General features: G+C 45.0%; 1 protein-coding gene across 1 annotated transcript in view; it reads left to right on the top strand.

The window, feature by feature from the left end:
* ttn.1 (titin, tandem duplicate 1) overlaps positions 1 to 11,730 on the top strand; it is a 168,348-nt gene extending 156,618 nt beyond the window's left edge. Inside the window, 12 exon segments of the mRNA XM_062431364.1 lie at positions 4 to 140; positions 278 to 580; positions 793 to 1,092; positions 1,204 to 1,779; positions 1,890 to 2,195; positions 2,362 to 2,967; positions 3,074 to 8,175; positions 8,265 to 8,421; positions 8,529 to 9,019; positions 9,112 to 9,265; positions 9,555 to 9,863; positions 10,418 to 11,730. Coding sequence (XP_062287348.1) covers positions 4 to 140; positions 278 to 580; positions 793 to 1,092; positions 1,204 to 1,779; positions 1,890 to 2,195; positions 2,362 to 2,967; positions 3,074 to 8,175; positions 8,265 to 8,421; positions 8,529 to 9,019; positions 9,112 to 9,265; positions 9,555 to 9,863; positions 10,418 to 10,710 — 8,734 coding nt within the window. The 3' untranslated portion in view covers positions 10,711 to 11,730.
* Positions 11,731 to 12,500: the final 770 nt, after the last annotated feature.

A 12,500-nucleotide genomic window follows, 5' to 3' on the forward strand; every position in this document is an offset into this window, starting at 1 on the left:
CAGAGTGACTGATACTCACTTGGTTGTTAAGGGCCTGAAGGAGGGAACCGAGTACCACTTCAAGGTGACAGCTGAAAACTCCTTCGGTGTCAGTGCCTCTCTCAAGTCTGAGCAGCCACTGGTTCCTCACACTCCACTCTGTAAGTATTCTTCCTCAGTCTCAGATGTGTTTGAACAGTATGGATCATCCAGTGAGAACCAATAATGTACTGACTATAAAAAATGTATCTATGTATAAATTAATGTACAAATCCAAAATCTGGATCTTTCAACCCAGGTCCTCCTGAGCCTTCAAGCACCACACCAGAGATCATGGATGTTACAAAGAGCTCTGTGGCGCTGGCCTGGTCCAGACCAAAGGACGATGGTGGTTCTGCCATCACTGGCTACTTCGTTGAGTATAAGGAGGTGTCCAGTGAGACGTGGTCCCGCTACCAGACCAAGATCACCTCCACCATGTTTACTCTGCCTGGACTCACCCCTGACACAGACTACCAGTTCCGCATCGTTGCTGTCAACGACATTGGCGAGAGCGGGGCTGGTCCTGTGTCTGACCCAGTCACATGCAAGGATCCATTCGGTAAGTCATGGACATGGGACCATTCAATGTAATTATTGTAAATTTAAGTGAAATTATCACCCAATTGGTCCAACTAGGTCCTAAGGCTATTTGGCAGTTAGCAGTGATATTGGAAAAATGGCTTTGAGTAAATGATGTCGTCCATAAGTCACAAAAACAACTAAAACCCAATTAAGAAAGCTAACTTGTTTTTTGTTTTTCATTTCTTTCAGACAAGCCAAGCCAACCAGGTGAGATTGACACAGTTAATGTCACACACAACTTCATCACTATCCGCTGGCAAGCTCCAGAGTGTGATGGTGGAAAGGAGGTCCTAGGCTACTGGGTGGAGTACAGGAAGTCCACAGAGAGCACCTGGAAGAAGTCCAACAAGCAGAGGCTGAAGGAAATGCAGTTCACCATACCTGGATTGTCTGAGGCCACCGAGTATGAGTTCAGAGTGTTTGCCGAGAATCAGACTGGAATGAGCAGACCTCGTAGGACTGCCATATGCATCAAGACCAAACTGATCGGTGAGTGCGCTGTAATATAATATGTAAGCATGTTACTGTGTTTATCCAGAGTGACTTTACTGAATGTAACATGTACATTCATAATTATACCGCTTTGATTTTTACTTGTAGTTGAAACAAAACCAAGCTTGAGAAAGGAAATGGATGAAGTAACTGCCAAGCTTGGACAGCCTGCCGTCATGAAGTGCCAGATTATTGGCAGACCTGTTCCTGAAATCAAGTGGTACCACAGCGGCAAGGAGATTGTCGAGTCCCGCAAGTACGAGATGAGCTCTGATGGCCGCAACCACTCCCTTTCCATCACGACTGACCAACAGGAGGATGAGGGAGAGTACACCTGCAAGGCCATTAATGATGCTGGAGAGGCTGAATCCACAGGAATCCTAGTATTGGAGGCTGCTTCCTCTTTCCACCCCGACTACCCGCTGAAGGACACCTACTATGCCGGCCTTGGAACTACCCTGCGTATCCATGCTGTCTATATTGGACGTCCTCAACCAAAGATCATGTGGCTCCACGGAGCAAAGACTCTGGAGAGCACAGAGGATATCAGCATTGAGACCACAGAACACTACACTCACCTAGTCATTAAAAACGTGCAGCGCAGAATCCATGGAGGCACATACAGAATCAGACTGCACAACCACTTTGGCAGGGCTGACACTGTGTTCAAGGTTGAAATCTACGGTATGTTCATGAACATTTACTGCAGTAAATGCAACAAAGAATGCATCTGTAAAGATAGCATTATTGAATTTACAAATAATATCTAAACTATCTAATATATCTGTTTCCAGACAAACCCGATATACCTCAGGGCCCCATTATCCTGGACGCCCTCCTGAAGAACTCTGTCATCATCAGCTGGAAGCCTCCAAAGGACGACGGAGGCTGCATGGTTACCAACTACATCGTGGAGAAGCGCCAAGACAAGGAGGACGCTGAGTGGGAACTGGTGTCATCATCCATTAATGGCACATCTTGCCGCGTGCCCAACCTAATTGACAGTGCTGGATACTTCTTCCGTGTGTATGCCCAGAATCGGTATGGCAACAGCGAGCCACTGGAGCTCGCTTCACCTATCCTTATCAAGAGCCAGCTGGGTAAGTTTGATCCAACATCTATTTATGTAGTTCTTGAAGCAAGAAAAGAAATGCAGATAATGAATTCTTGTCTTTATACTGCAGTGATACACCCTAACAACTTAGGTGTAAGAAGATACTGATATACACTGTGAATAAGTACTAATTTAAATATTCCTGTCCACAGAAAAACCATCACCACCTCTGTCACCAGTTGTTTCTGGAATCACCAAGGACTCTTGTGTGCTTTCCTGGAGACCTCCACTCAGCGATGGTGGCTCCAAGATCAAGAGCTATTGCCTTGAGAAGAAGCACAAGAAGGATAAGAAGGAATGGACAGAATGGACTCCGGTGACCACAGATGAGATCAAACAGACGGTGTTCTCCGTCAAGCATCTGACCGAGGGCATTGAGTACATCTTCCGAGTGAAGTGTGAGAACCTCGGAGGCCAAAGTGATTACAGTGAGGAGACCGCTCCTATGGTTCCAGCCACAGCCGTTGACATCCGTGCTCCCGCCTTCAAGGAGGAGCTGAGGAACATGAGCGTCAAGTACAAGAGCAATGCTACCCTTGTCTGCAAGATCACAGGACAGCCCAAGCCTGTGATTAAATGGTTCAGACGAGGAAAGGAGATCCACTCTGATGGAAAGAAGATCAAGATTCAAGAATTCAAGGGAGGCTACCATCAGCTGGTCATCACTGAGGCTGATGATGAAGACTCCACTGTGTACCAGATTAGGGCCACTAACCAGGGAGGCGCCATCTGTGCTACAGTCTCTCTGGATGTTGAAAGTAAGCTCACAGATACCCAATTATGCCAAGTATATCTTGTGTAAATGTATTAAACACATTTTAAATTAAAATGTCATTTCACTTAAATTCTTTTTCTATTTTCTAGTCCCTGCCAAGATCAACCTGCCCAAGAACCTGAAGGACAAGGAAGCCATCCCTGCCCTGCGTGGAGAATTGGTCAACATCAAGATCCCTTTCACTGGCAAACCAGATCCTGTCATCACATGGCAGAAGGGACAAGATCTTATTGACAGCAATGGTCACTATCAGGTCATTGTCACCAGATCATTCACGTCTTTGGTGTTCGCCAACGGAGTGGAGAAGAAGGATGCTGGTTTCTACGTCGTCTGTGCCAAGAACAGATTCGGCATTGATCAACAGACAGTTGAACTGGATGTGGCTGATGTGCCTGATCCTCCACGCGGTATCAAGGCCAGCGATATCTCCAGAGACTCTGTCACACTTAACTGGGTGGCCCCAGCAAATGATGGTGGCAGCAAGGTGATCAGTTACATCATTGAGAAGTGCCCCACTACTGCTGAGAGGTGGCAGCGTGTGGCCCAGTCACGTGACTGCCGCTACACTGTTATCAATCTATTTGGAGGAACCAGCTATCAGTTCAGAGTCATCGCTGAGAATAAGTTTGGACAGAGTGCTCCATCTGAGACCAGCGGGCCTGTTATGACCAAGGAGGATAAATCCAGAGTTCTGCTCTATGACAGGGAGGTTGATGATAGTGACCATGTCCCCAAGGGCAAGGCTCAACACTCTGATGCAAAGAATATGCACAACAAATATGCAATTGCAGAAGAATTGGGCAGAGGGCAGTTTGGCATTGTTCACCGCTGTGTTTCCATTAGCTCTGAGAAGACCTACATGGCTAAATTCATCAAGGTGAGAGGTTCCGATCAAGCAATAGTCAAGAAGGAAATTGCATCACTAAATGTGGCCAAACACACTAACTTCCTCCTCCTCCATGAATCATTTGAAAGCCCAGAGGAGCTAGTGATGATCTATGACTTCATCTCAGGTGTGGACATCTTTGAGCGTCTCAACACAGCTGAGTTTGAACTTAATGAGCGTGAGATTGTTAATTACTTGAGGCAGGTATGCTCAGCTGTAGAGTTCTTGCATGATCAGAGCTACGGACACTTTGATATCAGGCCTGAGAACATTGTGTACACAACTAGAACCAGCTCTAATGTAAAGATTATTGAGTTGGGCCAGTCAAGACACATGACTCCTGGAGACCAAATCAAGATTCAGTATACCACTGCAGAGTACGCTGCTCCTGAGATCCACCAGTGCGACATGGTTAGCACTGTCACTGACATGTGGCCTGTTGGCGTCCTTGCATATGTGCTCATTAGTGGATTTAATCCATTCACTGCTGAAACCAACCAACAGATGATTGACAACATTTCCAATGCAGTCTACAGCTATGATGATGAATGCTTCAAGCAGGTCAGTGTTGAGGCATTAGACTTCACAGACCGCCTGATGACAAAGGACCGTAGGCACCGTATGACTGCTGCTGAGGCTCTGGCACATCCTTGGCTGACCAAATCCACAGAGGAGATCAGCACCAGAGCAATAAATACTAGCAGGCATAAGAGATACTACCAGACCATGGTGAGGAAGGAGTGGAACACCGTCATCTCTGCAGCCCGTGTGGCCAGCGGCGGCTCCATCAGATCCCAGCGTGGCGTCTTTGTTGCCAAGGTGAAGATTGCTCCATTTGAACACGGTCCACTCGGTGGCCAGATTAACCACGCAGTGGTGAATGAAGGAGACAGTGTCAAATTCGTCTGCAACATTGAAAACTATGACAGCGCCACTGAAGTGACATGGTACTGTGGTGTCAGGCAGCTTGAAGCTGGTGACAAATATGAAATTGAATATGATGAAGGCCTGGCTGTAATCAGCATCAACAAGGTCACAAGAGCAGATGACGGCACGTACAGGTGTAAGGTTGTGAATGAGTATGGTGAGGACAGTGCCTATGCAGAGCTGTTTGTCAACGGTGTCAGATCTTATCGTGACTTCTTCACTGCTCGAGTGGTCAAGAGGACAAAGCGCAGAGTCGATACTGCCAGAATGCTTCAGAAGCCACCAGAGTTCACCCTTCCTCTGGTCAACCGTACAGCCTACATTGGAGAGGATATCCGCTTTGGCGTCACTATCACTGTTCACCCTGAGCCTCGTGTTACCTGGCTCAAGTCTGGACAGAAGCTCATCCCTGGATACGATGAGAAAAAACACACCTTCATCAGTGACAAGGGCCTGTACCAGCTGATTATACACAACCTTGATGATGATGATGATGCTGAGTACAGTGTTGTGGCCCGCAACAGGTATGGTGATGACAGCTGTAAGGCTCGTCTTACCGTTGTTCCCCGACCTAAACCAGCAGACCTCACCCTGAGGCCCATGTTCAAACGTCTGCTTGCAAATGTTGAATGCAGGGAGGGCCAGAACGTGCGCTTTGAAATTAGAGTATCTGGTCATCCCGCACTCAAGTGGGAGAAAGATGGCACTCCTATAGCCTTTGGACCATCTATTGAGCTTGTCCATGAGGGTCTGGATTATTACATTCTCCACATCAAAGAGACTCTCTGTGAAGATTCAGGCGTCTACAGAGTAACTGCCACCAACTCCGCTGGATCTGCCGGTTGCCAGGCCACGCTCAAAGTAGAGCCCTACACTCATGTAAAGAAGGAGTATGAACCCACTGAAAAGGAGAAGCAAAAAATGGCCGGCAAGGAGAAACTGGAGAAAAAGGTGAGGCTGCATCAGATTATGACTGGCACTGTTATCATGCCTCTACCACCCGCAGCAATAGCAGCTGTCAGAGAAGCAGCAACCATGTTCAAACCTGCTGTTACAACTAAGAAGGGTGAGAAGACTGAGGCAGAGATACAGAAAGAACAGGAAGAGAGGAAGAAGCGGGCAGAAGAGAAGAGGCTGCGTATGCCCTACATCGTCCCTACTCCTCGTGTCATTAACCCAGCTGTTCTTGAGGAGGATGTGGAAATAAAACACTTCAAGCCCCTCTCTGACATGAAGTGGTATAAGAAACTGCGGGATCAGTATGAGTTCCCTGAACCCATGGAAAGAATTAAGCAGAAGAGGATGAAGCGTATTCGCCTCTCCAGGTGGGAGCAGTTCTATGAGGTGCCTGTCAGGATCAAGGACCACTATAAACCTAGGTGGCGCATCTCATCCATGACTCAGGATGATTTGGAGACAGTGAGGCCTGCAAGGCATCGCACTCCTTCCCCTGAGATAGAGGCCTACCATAGGATCAGGAGGAGGTCTCTGGGTGACCTGTCAGATGAGGAGCTGCTGCTGCCTGTGAATGAGTATCTGTCTATGAAGAGAACTGAGGAGGAGAGGCTTCGTCTGGAGGAAGAGCTGGAGCTCGGCTACTCTGCATCTCCGCCTAGCCTCAGCCCTGTTCGCTTTGAGTTGTCTGCTCTGCGTCCCTCATCACCTGCAAGAGTCTACAGTGATGAAGAAGAGGGAGAAGAGATCCACAGATATGACTCCTACCGAATCCCTTCTAAATATGAGGCTGGCCCAAGTTTCGTTGAGCTACGCGAGCGTCATGACAAGACCACGTTCAAACCTCCAAGACAGAAGCGGAGAGTGTATGAAGAAAGAGAAGATCAGGAGCTGCTGCGCCCACACACTACTACTCAGAGAATCTCCTCTTACAAGGGTGAACTCAAACGCATGGAGTTTGAGGAGAAGACCCGAATCTCAAGAAAGGAAAAAACTGTCTCTGTTGCAACAGTCTCGGAGGGTATTGAATCTGAGTACCTGACCACAATTACTTCCAAATTTATTCCTAAACCAATCAAGAAACTCCCAATGCCAGAACCGGAGCGGAGGAGATCTCCTACCCCAGAAAAGACTATCAAAGCAGAAGTGGCCTTCCCTAAAGTTGACTATATGTCCAGGTATGAGGAGAGGAAGCAGACTCTGAGATCAGAGAGGAAGTCAATGGAGAGGAAGGTGGAGGTAGTGACACAGGGTCCCTTTAGCCTTGACCATGCCCCACGTATAACCATCAGGATGAGATCTCATCGCGTTCCATACGGCACCAACACAAGGTTCACTCTGAATGTCCAGTCCAAACCTGAGTCTGAGGTGAAGTGGTACCACAATGGAAAAGAGATTCATCAGAGCGGCAAATACCACATGAGCAACATCAGTGGAGTTCTGACTCTCCATATCACCAACTGTGTGACTGAAGATGCTGGCACTTACCGTGTGGTCTGCAGGAACGCCAAAGGAGAGACTTCTGACTATGCCACATTGGATGTAACAGGAGAAGAATATGCTGCCTTCTCTTCATTCCGTAAAGACGAGGAACCTCCATCCTCCCATCTACCACAGATGACCAGAACAGAGGTGTATCACGTCTCCTCCTCTAAGACAACAGTGAAGGAGACAGTGAGTGAAACAGTGAAAGAAACCACAACTGTTGTTGAGAAGCCAAGAGAGAAGCCTAGTGTCCCTGCAAAGATCCTGACCAAACCAATGTCCTTAAGTGTGGAGGAGGGAGACATCGCCAGATTTGAGTGTGATGTAGATGGAGAACCAGCACCTTCTATAACCTGGCTGCATGAAGGAACAGTTCTCGGTTCCTCTGTACGTCACCACATCGTCTCTACTCTTTACAACTCCTCCTTTGAGATCTCTGCTGTCGAGATGTCCGATGAAGGTAGCTACACCCTGCTTGTGGAAAATGCTGGCGGCAAACAAGAAGCACATTTCACTCTGACCATCCGCAAGTCTGAGACCAAGGAGACAGTAGTTGCCCCTGCCAGAGTCATCTCTCCTGAGGCCAAGTCCCCTGAACCGATCAAATCTCCTCAGAGAGTCAAGTCCCCTGAGCCCATCAAGTCACCTCAGAGAATCAAGTCTCCAGTCTCACCAAAGTCCCCAACACCAAAGTCCCCAACACCAAAGTCCCCCACTCCAAAGTCCCCCACTCCAAAGTCCCCCACGACATCTGAGAAGGAACGAGTCACTTCTCCAATCAGGTCACCAAAGAGAGTGATGTCACCAACTCTTGATAAGAAGCCGACCTTCTCCGTCAGGCTGAGTGACGTCACTGCAACCTCTGACTCTATCGTCAAACTCTCAGTGAAGGTGACAGGAGAGCCCAAACCTGCAATCTCCTGGATGAAGGATGGAAAGGTATTCAAAAACTTACAATATCATTTTCAGTTTTTTACAGAAGAATGTAATACGTGTTAGTTACTGAATGATATTTCTCTGATTGACAGGCTCTGTCTGAAGGTGGGAAATATGAAATCTTTGAAGAGTATGGCTCTGCACATCTTGAGATCTATGAATCAGAGGTCTCTGATTCTGGGGTGTACAAGTGCACAGCTACCAACAGTGCTGGAGCAGTGTCAACAACCTGCACAGTCACTGTGCGAGGTAAGATAAAACCATCTTATTGATACTATTCTCTTTCCTGAACCTGCAGCAACAGACACTTTGAAACAATCTCCTGCCTTAAAATCTTAAATCTGTTTCTCTCTTAGCCTCCATAAGCTCCACAACCAAAGCTGATATCTCAGAGGAGGTCATGAAAAAGGAAATGGTCCATGAGGAAGTCCTGTCCTCTGTGAAAGAGGTTACGTCCTCCCATAGCCAGATGTCCCTTACAGAGGGCCAGTCTCTGACTCTGAGGGCCAACATCCCCGGGGCCTCCAACATCAGGTGGATCCTGAACGGGCTCGAATTGGCCAACTCAGATCAATACAGATACGGAGTGTCTGGACATGATCAGACCTTGACCATCCGGTCGGTCAGCCAGTACGAGCAGGGGATCCTCACATGTCAGGCTCACACAGAGCACGGCCTGGTCAGGTGTCAGTTTGACACCACGATCACAGCCGGGCCCTCGGATGCACCTCACTTCCTGGTGCAGCCCAGGTCCCAGAATGTGAATGAAGGACAAAATGTCAAATTCACCTGTGAGATTGCAGGAGAGCCAACCCCTGAAGTGGAGTGGTTTAAAAACAACATGATGGTGAGTCCTCTTGGAAGTGCTAAGACAACGCTAACCCTACACTCAGCATCAGATCTATGCACAGTAATGATTGCAACACTCTTTCTTTGCAGATATCCGTCACATCTGGCATGAAAATGAGCCGCTCTAAGAATCAGTGCACTCTGGAGATAAGTGAAGCCACGGTTGCAGACAGCGGGAAATACACAATAAAAGCAAAGAATCAGTCCGGACAGTGCTCTGCAACATCCTCCCTCAACGTCCTCAGTAAGTTACTGTTGCATTTCAATAAAACCTAAATTAAACTCACTGATGTGTCTCAGTGAGTTTAATTGGCTTGGATACTAAAACATGAAACTTGGATTGCATTAACTTGTTCTGTGAGCAAACATCTGAGATTTGGTTCAACTATTCAAATATTTAAATGTAATCCAAGGTACATCAGCAGCCAGCTTCCATGTTACTCTGTAATGACTACATACACAGTTGCATACAGTATACTGTACTTGTGCACATTGTGATATGACCTGTGTGCTTATCATTTGCATTCTCGCAGCTCTTGTTGAAGAACCAACAAAAATGGTTATTGTGGAGCAAAGAGCTTCTACTGATGCTGCTCAGAGTTTCTCAGCCTCGTCAGTTCACATGGAGGCAGCTTCCATGCAGGCCGGCAGTTACAGCAGCAGCGCCCGATCCGCTGCTGCCGAGTATTCGTTTGAGAGCATGTCTGCAACTAGCATGTCTGCCATGATGTCACAGTCAATGGTTTCCATGAGCTCCAGCAGCCAAATGATGGAAATGTCTTCTGGCTCGCATGTCGAGGCTGCCTCCTCATTGAGGGCCCTCACCGCAGGGGGTAAAAGAGGTGAGATGCATTTAAACGTTGCCTGAATCTAACTGATCCTATTACACTGCAGTGTAATAAGAGGCGGGCCTTGAATTATCTGAGCATCTTTGTAAGTAAACATGAATGATGCTTGTGTACAGTTTGTCTCATGTTTGGATGTAAAGTCTCTTTCTGTTTCCTATGTGAACAATAATCAGTTAAATAGATGTTGTGACTTTAAGGGCCGCTTGCTGTCCACTTTATTTATACTCAGTTTTAGTTTCTTACATGTGTAAGTTCATCCATGTATATAATCATCTGGGTTTATTGTGGATTCAGGAGCAACATAGTCCAGACTACTCAGGGACTCTAAACCTTAGAAATATATTATATTTTACCCGGAACATGAAAGGAAAATAAGAAGTTCTCTAATATATATATTTACTGTATAGCAGAGTATGTAATGAACCTGGATTTTGACATTTTGATGTAAACGGGCTTATTTCTGAGACTGGATCAAACATTTATGTGTCAAATATGAAACATTGTTATAAAAGCAGGACCACTGATCTCCTTCCTGTCCTCACTAACAGGCACTCCACCAAAGATTGAAGCTCTTCCAGAGGAAGTCAGCGCCGAGCCGGGGAAGTCATTGACGGTGGCAGGAATGTTCTCTGGAGACCCGGCCCCCTCGGTGCAGTGGGTCCGCTTAGGTCGGACCCTCCCAAACGGGGACGAGAGGTACCACGTGGAGAACGGCGCTGAGCTCTCCACCCTCATGATCTCTGCAGTGAAGGAGGACGATGCCGGAGCGTACACCCTCCGACTGTCCAACGAGCTCGGCTCCGACTCCGCAACCGTCAACGTTCACATTCGGTCCATGTAAAAAAACTACTAATAATTTATATCCCTGTTCCCCTCGTCCAGAACCTTTATGTTTAGTGAATAGCAACAATAATCTTGATATCTGGATGTCTGTATTGTAAATATGAACTATTTTTGTACCAATCTTGACATTAATTTATGCCAAACTAGACTAAAGTCTAAAGTTGTTATAAAATGTGCCTTATTGGACAATTATGACTTAGGATTTTTGAACCACTTTTCTGTGACATGTACATAATGTATATAGCCGACTTTAACGGTTATGGGAAATGTATGCATTGTTATTTATGACAATAATATTAACAGAAACAAAAGAACAAATGTTTTAACAGGAGAAAGTTTCACCTGGAACGAATACCCTGTCAAACTGAGAAACTAAACTCTGTGCCTCAACACGACGTTGAAGTCTTAAGATTGCCTCAACAGGTAGAGAGGCTCCCTGTTGACGTTACGAACCAGAAACAGAAAGACGAAGTTAATGTTTGGACACGCGTCTGTGCGTGTGATACTACAGTTTCCTATGAATTGTACCATGAGTGTAAGACCCTGAGTGCTGTTTGCATCACCCTCATGTAAGCAGCACGAACGGCCTTGTGCTCAGACTGAATGTGTCATACCACCATTTAATGACCAGCTGGGGGCGCTAGCGGCCTGCGCGCTCAGCGTTTAGCTCATTTAATAAAGAGCGCTGTTTCTGGCACAGGACGGCTGGATTGGCTTCTCAACACTTTAACATCTTCTGGCCAAGAATGAAGAGAAGTCAAAGCCGGCTCTGCTGTGCAGAAGCAGCGCCGGCTCCTGGAGGAAAGTTAGCAACGTGTTTTTGTGTTTGAGTGAAAATGTTTTGTAGCTTTTAGTCATTTCACTGTTTCATCGGGGTCGTCTCACCGCAGTGATTCATCCGCTGGGAAAGAGAAGCATTTAAGTTTTGCCCTTTGATTTAATGTTGATGTAGAACTATTTTCATCCTCCTTGAGTTTTATGCATTTCTGATTTAATAAAGCATGATTTCAGCACTAAACTCGTTGTTTTCTCTTTTTTTGCTCTCGTGCTGTAAAATCTTTCATTCTACATTTATGTCTTATTGTACACTTTGCAGATTCATCATGAAACTATGACATGATAAATATGATGATAAATATATGATGATAAATATGATGATAAATATATAATGATAAATATATGATGATAAATATATGATGATAAATAAATGATGATAAATATATGATGATTAATAAATGATGATAAATATGATGATAAATATATGATGATAAATATGATGATAAATATATAATGATAAATATACGAAGATAAATATATGATGATAAATATAAGATGATAAATATATAATGATAAATATATGATGATAAATATGATAAATATATGATGATAAATATATGATGATAAATATATAATGATTAATAAATGATGATAAATATATGATGATAATAAACCTCAGCAGTGTTTATTTACATCGAGTATTGAAGAAAACATAATTATCTTGTTTTAGTGGGAGGTTAGTCACATGTTTATCAATACTGTATTATATTATATTATACTATATATATTATATTATATTATACTATATTATATATACTATACTATATATATTATATAATACTATATTATATTATACTATATTATATTATATTATTATATTATTATATTATTATATTATTATATATATATGACCAGCTGTGATAATCACCAACAAAGTAAACAATGAGATTGTTCAAAGCTGAAGGAAGGTTGACTCTGGCAGCACAATATGATGACTGATAAAAGCCTGAG

This window comes from Scomber scombrus, chromosome 13 (assembly GCF_963691925.1).
Source record: "Scomber scombrus chromosome 13, fScoSco1.1, whole genome shotgun sequence".
NCBI classification, from domain to species: domain Eukaryota; kingdom Metazoa; phylum Chordata; class Actinopteri; order Scombriformes; family Scombridae; genus Scomber; species Scomber scombrus.